Consider the following 12,203-nt stretch of genomic DNA (forward strand, 5'->3'; position numbering starts at 1 on the left):
GAAGGCGCAATCGTTCTAATGATAAATTGAATTTATTTATTTAGCCTTCCTAGTCAAAAGATCTTCAGTCTCTGCGAGAATACAGAAAATAGTACGACTTAAAATTAAAATTATTCCTAATTAACGTTACATTAAAAAATCGTTCCAAAATTATTTTAGCTCTTACTAAATAATAATCATAAATTCAGCTTGCATGATCCGCCCGACTGATGGCCGATTCCTCAGAGTGGGTAGATGCCAATGATCCAAGGAGCAGCATCATCATCGTCAAGACATCCTCGACCATAGCACGAATGGCAAATGAACAAGGGGGCCGATTCAAAAAGCTCGGACTGGAGCAAGCATGTCGGCGGGCGCTTGGAGACAGTCGGCATGTTGCGCTGACGCAACATACAGGGCTACAACCGGCGACCACGTCGCTTCTATGACCGTGTACGATACTGTTGACTGGTGGCGAGGTGAGTGTCCCAGGTTCGGCGAACCACGCGAGATCGCGAACTTCTCGCGAGTGGGCCGAGAGGGCCGTTACGTCGACAGTTCAGTGCAAAGGAAATACTTGATTGCTGAGATCCCCGTGGAGCCCTTGTGGGACCTGAACCACGGTTACGACACGGCAATACGACGAGACTGGACGCGGAAAAGAGTGGCTTACGGCCTATACCGCTCGGTTCTTCAAAACATTGATGTTCTAGCACAATCTCCTTCAAGCCAGACGAAATTCACCGAGGCAGCGTCGCATGGAGTGCACAGGTATGTGCTGCCTTTTAGAACTATAGCTGCCTATCGGCAACACGGTCTCTGCCGTTGAAAACTCCCCCGGTGGATAGGCGCTACCGGGATTAGTTCAAAAAAGGCGTGCAATCAATCAATCATTTATTCAATTTGTCGTTGAACAACCGTGAAGTCTTAGTGGAAGCGCACGCAAAAATTAAACTATGCAAATAAACGATGCAATACAGACACTATGCAGAAAAAATCATATAAAATGTGAAAGCACACAGTCAAAAAGAATTCGGCGTAATTGATGAAAAATAAAAAGACAAGACGAGAATCATAATATCAAAGTGAAAAATAAAGGGGAATATACACAACCTAGTAGAAACCTTCCTGAAGGACGGTAAAGCAAAAGAGTCTGCACATTGTGAAAAACTGTGTTAACACAGTACAGTGCTGAGATAAAAATGATGACAGTGGCGACAGAGATGAAATGATGACAGAGATAAAAATGATGACAGAGATAAAAATGATGACAGTGTCGAAAACAACAAAATCATGAAAGTTGAAACTTACTTTGTATTCTATGAACAGTAGAGTGATGAGGAAGTTAGCAGGTGTTTGGAATGGTCGATTCTTTCAGTTTAACTAACGCGGAATGCGAAAATTTACACAACTGAACATTAAAGGCAGAATTTCAAACCGTAAACTAGTTTTTACAGAGTATTTCTAGATTCGATCAGTGGCTTCACTGCCAGATTTAGCGATGCCATTCCAGATGACAGATGCATTATCAAGTTAAGGAAGACATATATTGCGTTTTACAATTTGTGGAAAACCGTAGGAGAAATGAATTCTCGAGAGATTCTGCAAACGCAGCCGAGGGAACTATTGCCTCAGAAAATTAGTGCACGGAAAGTCAAAGTATGAGTCCTCAAAATTCAAAACTCGAGCAGATGACATTATCTTTTGCATTTCACTGGCAGCATGTTAGGTGTGAGCAGAAAAATTTAGCATGCTATAAAAAAGAACACCAACTTCGCTGAATGCATAAACCTTACAGTGCCATAAAAACACTTTATACGCAAAAATGGTATGGACATGATATAGATATTGTGTAAAAATCACACGATAAATTTTTTGCGGGATAAACCCATCAATTTGATCTTTGAGGTATTCAGAGAAAGGTTGTTCTTGTCACACCATTCGGAGAAAGAACACAAATCTGACTGCAGCAAGCGAGAGTTGTTAACTGAATGAATTTTTCTGAATACCTTAACCCTTTCATTACCGCGCGAATTTGGTCATTTTCATGTGTCTCGGAAAAAGAGTTTTTCCCAGCTTGAAAAGTACTGCAGCACGCACTGCGCCGTACCACAGTTTGCACATATAATGCTCTTTCTAAAAAGTTATAATATATAGGAACAAAGATATTTTGGAATAAAGTTTGAAATCAAACGTGTAAATTTTTGTTCCCAGCTGGTCAACAGTGCCTTAAAACACTATATACGCATAAATATTCAAGACGAAGAAAATTCAGAATATAAATTACAAGGATAAATGACTCAGGAACTGTATAAAAATAGTAATTCTTGTACAAAATGTTTGTATTTACAGTGACAAAGAAAATCGGAACTGAGGCGTTGTTTTGTTTCTCGCGCCATGCGGTGAAGCATTGCTTGGTTTTTCGTGAGACACAAGTGAACTTTTCGTAAGGCACAAGTACTTTTTCGTGAGGCACAGGTACCTTTCTTGTTTTTCGCAATAAGAGTCTGCAGGTGACCAACATAAAAAAACACCCGTGATGTGAATAATTTTTCTATAACTCATATGTTCGCTGAATTTCACTATTTGCTCTACCTTCTTCTTTTTCATGAGCCATCTCACTTCGCATAGGTTGGCGTGTAAACATATGCATCACAGCATATTTCTTTCCGTATTGGCACATTGGATTAAAAATTAACAATATCATGCACAGTTCAAAAACGTTTCGTGCTGCTTCGTAGTGAGAGCCAAGATGTGCTTCGTGGTGATCTTCCTGTAGTGAGGAGAAGCTCTGCAGCCGGCACCAGCACACCGCGTCTCAACGACATATGGACCTTGCACGCAAGCATAGTAGCTATAAAATTGTGCGCAAAGGTCAGCAGCTACGCAATCACAGCAGAGGAGATGACGTTCGACCATGAATAAAACAAACGCATGAACGAGAGCTTCAGGCTCACGCAAAACATCGTCGCTACTAAACTTGAAGCTGAGTTGCTGTCATCATCGAACTCAAAGTTCGTCCTCCCTCAGTTCATGAGTGGTTGCAAAAATGTTTCGAGTTGTGCGTGACTTTCGCAGTGCAGGTGAGCACCCACACACACGTGCGACGACGATGCCATAGGAGCAACTAGTGACAAGTGGTGCAGTCCTGTGTCTGATATAACGATACGAGCCAAATAAAAGCTGCTGTAAAGTAGTTGGGAAGGTCATCTCTATACTTTATACATGGGCAGACCTTTGGGAATATTTTTTGTAGAATAAGTTTTTTCTGGCTCCAGCAACAGCTCTCTACTGAATGGCTGGCATAAATCATCATCATCATCATCATTTATTTTACCCTTAAGGGCCTCTCTCGGGGCATTACATAAGGGGGGGGGAACAATCCAAGTACAAATTTCAATGAAAATGCAGATTCATGGTTACAGTTCTTGAATTACTAAAACATACAGGTAGCAACAAAAAAAAAGAAAACAGAGCATGTCAAACGAAATATTCAACAGTAAATTCGCGGTCAAAAATATACAGGCGGCAGAGAACAAACAACAAAAAAAGACAAACAGCGATTAAGAGTCAAGGGTAGCTAGTAATAAGTCTCTAAATTTAACAGCAACTTGTTCGCTGACAATAGCATCCGTCAAACCGTTCCACTCATCGATAGCCGTAGGAAGAAATGATTTATTAAAAGCGTTAGTAGAACCGAACAGACGTTGGATACTCAGGGAATTAAATAGGCGACGAGATGTTACTCTAAACACTATATTACTGCATAATGTTACTGCTAAACACTATTAGATTGTGGAGGCAACCCCTTAGATTGATATTCGACTTGCAAATGTTCCTTTCAATACAGATCTGTGATGTTACTGTAGCATAACCATGAGGGGCACGCGTTTAGGTCAAATTCACCAGTCAACTGTTCTTTCGCAACAACACATGCACATTGGTACGCGCAAAACTTAGGAAACACCATCATGTTACCAAAAGGAGCTAACTCGAATTGATTCTGAAAGAAGAGGGGCTGTACTGAGGGGCTGTACTGACTACTAGGAAGTGCTGAGTGCACGAGAAACAATTTCGACATGATAAAATCGACGATTCAAAGCATCGATTACCGGTGATCGATTTGAATAGGCCCGGTAATGAAAGCGTTAATGTCATCAGCATACAAGAGAAAAAAAGAATAGAGAACTGCAAGAGAAGCATTGTTACCATAAATAAAATAAGAGTGGGCTTAACACCGACCCTTGAGGGATTCTACTAGTCGCTTCGTAAAGGAAGACGTTTGGTCATTTACGGCAACATAGCATGATCTATCAAAGGGGCCGTGTTGAAAGCTGTGGGACAGCCTCATTTAGCAGCGGAACCCGAGTAGCATTGATTTCGGAGACAAATTCAACAAATATTATAAAAGTTTGTGCACGGAAAGTCAAGTTATGAGTCCTCAAAATTCAAAACTCGAGCAGATGATGACAAGAAACGTTATTTTTCGCGTTTCGCTGGCCTGCTGACGTCAAAGACCACTTCTAATCACAGTGCGCGTCTCATTAAGGCATACCTGAAGTGTCACATAATGGTGGCCTTCCCACAATACTTCGCTGCCGCTCTTTTTGAAGGCGTCATGAGTATGGTTTCTACGAACCACGTGTGTCGTGTAGCAGATGCTCCCACGGTCCAACTCTTTAAGATGCACATACGCTTTGGGCGGGGTATCTTCTCGGCTTTCTTGCAAGACGCGTTCTATAGCAATGCCGGCACCCACCACGTGTGTACTTTTGGCTCGCTAAAAATGCGGCCTGTGTTTCCACATTCAGTTGCTGGCGTACCATTGCCTTGTTTGCCGACTATGTGTTGTGTTCAATGTTCTGAAAATACATAATTTAGAAGAAGGAATGACTTCTTTCAGATAAAGTGTAAAAAAAAGTTTGCTGTTTTTAGCATTCACTCCCATGGTGTAGATTCCACGTTATAAACATTGCAGGCTATTTGTCCCATCTAGCCAATAAATTGAATGGTTGTCCTTGTCGTCCCGTCACATGACATTACGTCACTTCCCATAACAAAAATAGCCGATGTGTGTCACCGTAGCCTGTGAGTTAAAATTATAACAACGTCGCTTTCGGCGTTGCTACTTGTGAATGATATCGGGGCATTCCACAGCTGTTGTGATGGCCTTAAGATACTTCAAGAGCCATCTATAATGCTGGAGTTTCAAGCTTTTCACTCACGATAATAGCCGGTAATCAGGTGTTCAAAATGGATTTTAAGATTAACGTTTGAAATCATGAAAATAGATGTTGCACACGGCATCAAAACATGCCACGAATGTCAGGCACAAAAAGCCAAATTCAAGCCGAGGGGAAATCATATGGTCGTGCCAACACACTCAAACGGTTCCTTTCATGTATTGCACCTCGACTTCTGCGAGATACAAAACAACAGCAAGTGCATTGGGAAAACGCAAGATTTTCTTGCGGCAGACGATGAGTGTACATGGTGTGTTCCTGCAAGGCTAGGATGCGAATTGTGTCAGTCGCTACTGGGAAGAAACATCTTCAAGATCGACAAAGCCGTATTTGCTGATAACGTACGAGCTTTCCGAAGCGACAAGCTCACTATGTTGGCCAGCAAACAGGTGTCGAGCTTCAATTTTCTGCGCCTTATCACGCCGAAGCCCACTCTTTCTCTGGGAGGGTGATACTGGGCCTGCAGACGGTCATTTCTCTCTACCCACAATTTAAGGAGGTTGGAAGTGCTCACTCGAGGTACTAGCCATGCATCACAATTGCTCCTACACAACCAGATTAGGTTGCAGTCCACATTTTGCGGCCTTTGGAACAAGTCAAATCCTTGGTGCTGATAAACAACTCGACATAGTCGAAAAGCGTCACTTCAAGAAATATTATTGCTAGCAGAAAAGCAGAGGAAGTACTGGTCAAAATTATGAAAAAACTATGGCAAGTGGTCTCTTCCAAGGATGCCGGATATCACACCTGCAGACATTGTCCTCTTGCGTAAAGGTCTGGATGTAGAGTTCTGCATTCATCGGTGCACACACAGTGCTTAAAATGGCAAAACAAGAAGAAGTCATGAAGACTGTGTACTGTCAAAGCCCGAGATGAAAAATTACTGCCATATCCACAAAGTGAATGATGTTAGAGGAGCTTGCTTGGAGTTGATCGGGTAACCTGGGAATCCACTGTATCGTTCCTGTACCACCATATAAAGATGTGGTGGGTATGCTTCTAAGTCAGCATATGCCTCATTTTTAGCATCTAATATGCCACAAAAAATAGTTGGGGAACCCTCAAGCTTCGCTGAACGCGACAGCAATATTCTGTTTCTGGTACGCGCACTTAGTGCGACAAGTATTTTCCAACTTGCTATGCGCCCACTACGCGGCCTCAAGGGTGCAGTAACGTGTGTGCCTTTTGTATTGGGTCACTGGCCTTAAACCATGAAGTCATTATGATAATCCAGTTTTCTGGCGCCTGATGGCAATGCACGCTTCTACTACGCATTATTACGGCAATAGTTCATCTTGTATTGTGAAGCCAGTTTTCTGGCGCCTGATGGCAATGCACGCTTCTACTACGCATTATTACGGCAATAGTTCATCTTGTATTGTGAAGCATGTAAAGAGGACGCATGCGTTTGTAATGCATGAAAGTTACTTTCACTGCATTTCTAAGCAGAGGAATGATGAGTGATTGATATGCGGGGTTTAACGTCCGAAAACCACCATATGATTATGAGAGACACAGTAGTGGAGTGCTCCGGAAACTACACCTACCGGAGTTCTTTAATGTGCACCCAAATCTGAGCACACGGGCCTACAGCATTTCCGCCTCCATCGTAAATGCAGCCGCCGCAGCCGGGATTAATCCCGCGACCTGTGGGTCAGCGGCCGAGTACCTTAGCCACTAGACCACCACGGTGGAGCTCTAAGCAGAAGGTATTTTCACTGTCGTCACTGTTCCCGGTCATTGTGCGAAAATTGCATCAGATGTTAGCAATGATTTTGAGGGGGTCTGACTGAGAAAGGGGCAGTTCCACAACTTTGTTCAGACAGGTGAAGAGTGGAGGCCTTGGGCTAGCACATCTGTTTATCAAGCAGTTAGTAAACAGGTTTTTCCTTTTTTGTGAGACAAGAAATTCTTTCCTGCTAAGAGTATGTCAAATAAGACTAGGCGGACTTTGGCCGAGTTTGCTGTGAGCACTCTAGTTATTACAGGTTCTCTGCAAGGTTACATCAAGGCAGTTCTGGATATCGTGCGGTTTTTGTGTGTCCGCTTTTCGACTGACTACTTGTGGTCTGCTGGAAAAAAAAAGTCAACAAAAATTTATGTGACACTGTGCTCTCTATCCCACTGTGCAGAGTGCTATATATAGCACCTGAGGGTCAGAATGTACTAATTGAAGTAAAATAATGCAGGTAGCCCCAAATACAAAAACATTCTTTGTTAAACTACACAATGAATTCCTCCCTGTAAGAACCTTCCTGTAGTAGCGTGGTTTTTATACGCATGGGGATCTGACTGTCTAATGTGTGACAGACCTTAAATAAGTGACCACGTTTTTCTACACTGTTGGGAAAGAGTAATTCTTTTGGGATCTATTTAGGAGGAAAATTGGAAAAGCATTTTCGTTATACCCTCATATCATCAGGCATTTAGCTGTTGGGAATGATAATGGATTACCTTCTTATTTAACCTTGATGACTTCTTTGCAGTGTATATGACGCTCTCTAATGGCTGGATTTCACTGTGACTCTGACAGGAGTCCAGCACGGCAGTATTTTAAAGAGAGTATCTGAAGGCTTCTCGGTGTAGAAAGAAAAGACGAATGTGTTCCTTTATGACTACAACGATTAAAAAATTTGAACCATGAACGAATATCAAGAAATCATATGCTTTAACAGTGCTTAATAGCCATAGTAATCATCCTGTCTTGTTTGTTGTCTATTGTGCCCGCAGGGGCGCCTGCGCAAGTAGGCGTTTGGTGTGTAGCGACACCACGGACCCGAGCTAACGGGGGAGTTTCTACTCCCTCCCACGCCTAGCCGTGCGTGGCTTTGCCGTGTCCGGGGAAAAGGGAATCCTGGGGGTTGAGCCGACGCTGGGTGATTGGACCTTTAAGGCCCCCGGCAGAGGCAACACACCCCTTTGGCCCCGGCTTCACGTAGACGGCACCCCTGGGCTGACCCACCCAGGGGAAATCGGCAGTCGCCTTTTCCTATCCCTCTCTCCCTACATCTTCGTCCTTATCTCTTACTATTTATCTGTCCTGTCTTCTACTCTTTTCCGTTTACTTCCAAACTTCCTGGCGGCTAGGGTTAACCCTGTGCAAATAGCCTATCTTGGCCTATGCGCATTGGGTTATAGCAGGGTTGTACGGCTGACGTCTGCAAGCTTTTAGCATCCGCAAACTTGCAGCGTCCCCTCGTTGGGCTCTGTGGTGGGTGGCCACCAACGCTGCTGAACAACATACAATTAGCATGCAGAAAGCATTTCCTTTACTTAGTGATCGTGCCTCCTCAAAGCGGGTACGCACCGAAGACATCAATTTTTTCATCCGGCCAAGACAAATGTTTCCTCGTTTCCACGTTATACACTGTGAAAAAACTAACAAGCAAGCCAGAACTGTATCCCCCTTCATAGTGGCTAGATGCTTAACCGAAACTCTCGGTGCTGGGTACAAGTTACCAAAATGGCCAGCGGAGATCTACTTCTTGAGATACGTGACAAAGACCAATTCGATAAGCTGAACACCCTCACAACGTTTGGAGACACACCCATCAGTATTACGCCACACAGGTCCATGAACTCATCTCGCGGGGTCGTATCGGACGTAGATTTGCTTGACCTGAACGAAGCTGAACTTCTGGAAGGATGGAAGAGCCAGAACGTGACAAACGTACAGCGTATTAAGATCAGAAGAGATCAAAAGGAAATCCCAACCAAACACTTAGTACTGACCTTTGCTTCGAGCGATTTGCCGGAAACTATTCAGACTGGGTACACAAAGACATCCGTGAGACCATATATTCCCAACCCCCGCCGTTGCTTCCAATGTCAGAGATATGGCCACGGCTCGCAAAGCTGTCGTGGCCGGAAAACTTGTGCTCTGTGTGGAGTTGTGGGCCATGCGTCCGACAACTGCGAAGCACCTGCACACTGTGTGAACTGTGGCGGTAATCATGCTGCGTACTCACGTTCCTGTTCTTTCTGGAAAAAAGAAAAAGAGATCATCACTTTAAAGATAAAAGAAAACATTACATTTAAAGAAGCAAGAAAAAGAGTCTCGCCATTTTATGGCCCCACATATGCTGATGCGGCGCGCCAGGGGGCAGTGTCGCACCAGCCCTCGCCACTCCTTCGGCCTGCACAGAGCGAGCCATTGGCTGTGGGGCCTGCCCGCAAGGCGGCAGTAGTTGAGTCTACTCCGCCTATTATTGAACAAAGACCAGAGACTCCAGGGTCCTCGGGTCTCAATGCCTCACCTCGCCAGGGGAGACCCAAGCTTCGAAAAACCAGCTCGCATGAGCGGACATCCAGTGCCTCCGAGGAGGCAATGGATACGGCGGCACCCCTTGTGCCAAAAGAACGGCACGGCTCTTTGGAGCGCGCCAAGAGAACTAAAAAGCTCATAACAGGGCCTGATAATAGCCCTGTTATTTGAGCTCGACCTTTCAGCTTAAACAAGTCACTCCCTTAATGTACACACAGCACTACTTTACTTCCAATATGGAAACACAAGTTATACAGTGGAACATCAGAGGACTGCTTAGGAACCTCGACGACGTCCAAGAGCTTTTATACAAACACTCACCTCAAGTGCTGTGTGTACAGGAAACACACCTAAAATCCTCCAATACAAATTTTTTACGTGCTTACGTCATATACCGAAAGGACCGAGATGATGCTGTTGCGTCATCCGGTGGCGTAGCCATTATTATTAACCAAGGAGTAGCGTGTACACGTTTACCACTCCAAACATCCCTTGAGGCAGTGGCTGTTCGAGCGGTACTTTTCAACAAACTCTTCACCATCTGCTCTTTGTATGTACCTCCCCATCACCGTCTTGAAAAACGTGAATTTCAGTCTTTAATAGACGAACTGCCTGAACCCTATTTGCTTCTTGGCGACCTAAATGCACATAGTGGACTCTGGGGCGATTCTCGCTGTGATGCACGAGGTCGTCTCATTGAACAATTTCTCTTCTCTTCCGGTGCCTGTTTGTTGAATAGGAAAGAGCCAACATACTATAACGTTGCCAACAAAACTTACTCGTCTATAGACCTCAGCATCGTATCACCTTCACTCCTACCCCTACTGAAATGGAAAATCATAAATAATCTATATGGAAGTGACCATTTTCCTGCAGTGTTGAGTTCACAAACAACATATGAATGTCCTCTACATGTTCCCAAATGGCTGATAAACAAAGCAGACTGGGAACAGTTCCACAACACTACACGTTTGAGTTGGGCAGACATATGTAGGTTAAACATAGATGAAGCTGTGAAGTACTTCACAGCTTTTCTAACTGACGCAGCAGCCAGGTGCATACCGCAAACATCTGGAATGCCCGGCAAACGACACGTCCCATGGTGGAACACGGAGTGTCGTAATGCGCGAAAGGAACAGAACAAAGCATGGAGATTGCTGCGCAACTCGCCAACAGCGGAAAATCTTGACACGTTCAAGAAAATAAAGTCTCAAGGAAGGAGAACGCGTCGGCAGGCCAGAAGAGAAAGCTGGCAGAAGTTTTTGTCAGGGATCAATTCATACACACAGGAGGCAAAAGTCTGGAACATGGTCGGTAGGATAGCAGGGAAACAAGTACACACACTTCCACTCGTAAACACTCAAGGTGATACCTTGGAAGATCAGGCAAACTTCCTCGGGGCACACTTTGAACGGGTATCCAGCTCGTCCCACTATACTGACACTTTCCAAAAATACAGGACAAGAATAGAAAAGCAGAAACTCGAACACAAATCCACTAGATACGAGGCATATAACCAAGCTTTCAGTCTAGCGGAGCTCCGAACATCTCTAAACTCCTGCAGCACTTCTGCCCCAGGTTCTGACCGTGTGGTGTATGAGATGCTAAAAAACCTACCAGCCGAAACACGAAAAACCCTACTTTGTTTGTACAATGCTATCTGGTTTTCTGGCACTATCCCTACCTCCTGGAAAGAGGCTATTATTATTCCCATTTTGAAAGAGGGCAAGGACCCTTCTTTAGCTTCAAGTTATAGGCCTATTGCACTTACAAGCTGCTTGTGCAAAGTATTCGAAAAAATTATAAACTGCCGACTTGTACATATCCTTGAAACAAACAATTTGCTCGACCCATTTCAGTGCGGGTTTCGAGAAAGTAGATCCACCACAGACCGCCTTGTTCGTATCGAGGCACAGATCAGAGACGCCTTCGTCCATAAACAATATTTTCTCTCTGTGTTCCTCGATATCGAAAAGGCGTATGATACAACATGGCGTTTCGGAATTCTAAGAGACCTGTCCCACCTTGGTGTGCGCGGAAGAATGTTTCATATTGCCACGTTCCATTTCCCAAGTTTTTGTTATCGTCCGAAAACACCGCACGATTCTCAGCGCAAACCGCGCCTGCAGTTTTCTAGAAGGTTCCGGACTGTAGTAGATCATTTCGATAAGATCACGCCCACTGTGCGAACGGTACAGATTGTTCTGGAAGCTACGCCACCGCCAGCGATAACGCTAGAACATTCGACGGCAAGAGTATAAATGCCGACGCGCTTCGCCGCTTGTCTGTTGTTGATCGAAGGCCGACGCTCCGTTCGCCGCTATCAGTCCGAGACTGCTATCTGTGCGAGACTGCTGCTGTAATTGGACTTTCAGTTTACCGGGCTCAGGTTCGCCCAAATAAACAGTTAAATCCTAACACGAAGTCTCCTGTCTTCGGCCACGTCACGACCCCGTGACATCTGGTGGAGGTGCTGCTTCGTTCATGTACCGGACGCCTCCGTCAAGCCGTGAACCCAGCCCACGTCGCGGAGAAGACACCGACACCAACCAGGAGCAGCGAACAAGCCGCCGACAGCAAGGGCTACCACCGGAGTACGGGCTTCTACCAGACAAGGCGCGGAAGACGAAGGCCACGACCGCGACTGCAGCGACAATGACAACCGCAGCGTCCCAGCCCACGATGGTCATGCATCAACCCAGGGAACCACCAATTTT

The 12,203-nt window shown here is 44.8% G+C and overlaps 1 protein-coding gene across 2 annotated transcripts in view; it reads left to right on the forward strand.

The window, feature by feature from the left end:
• The first annotated feature begins 65 nt into the window (after positions 1–65).
• Positions 66–12,203, forward strand: part of LOC119184762 (decapping and exoribonuclease protein) — a 60,251-nt gene continuing 48,113 nt past the window's right edge. The window contains exon 1 of one of the 2 annotated variants that reach the window (XM_075884361.1): positions 66–750. In XM_075884361.1, coding sequence (XP_075740476.1) covers positions 344–750 — 407 coding nt within the window. In that variant the 5' untranslated portion in view covers positions 66–343. The remainder of the gene's footprint in view (positions 751–12,203) is intronic. The other variant, XM_037434057.2, reaches the window with a different exon arrangement.

This window comes from Rhipicephalus microplus, unplaced genomic scaffold (genome assembly GCF_043290135.1).
Source record: "Rhipicephalus microplus isolate Deutch F79 unplaced genomic scaffold, USDA_Rmic scaffold_28, whole genome shotgun sequence".
NCBI lineage: Eukaryota > Metazoa > Arthropoda > Arachnida > Ixodida > Ixodidae > Rhipicephalus > Rhipicephalus microplus.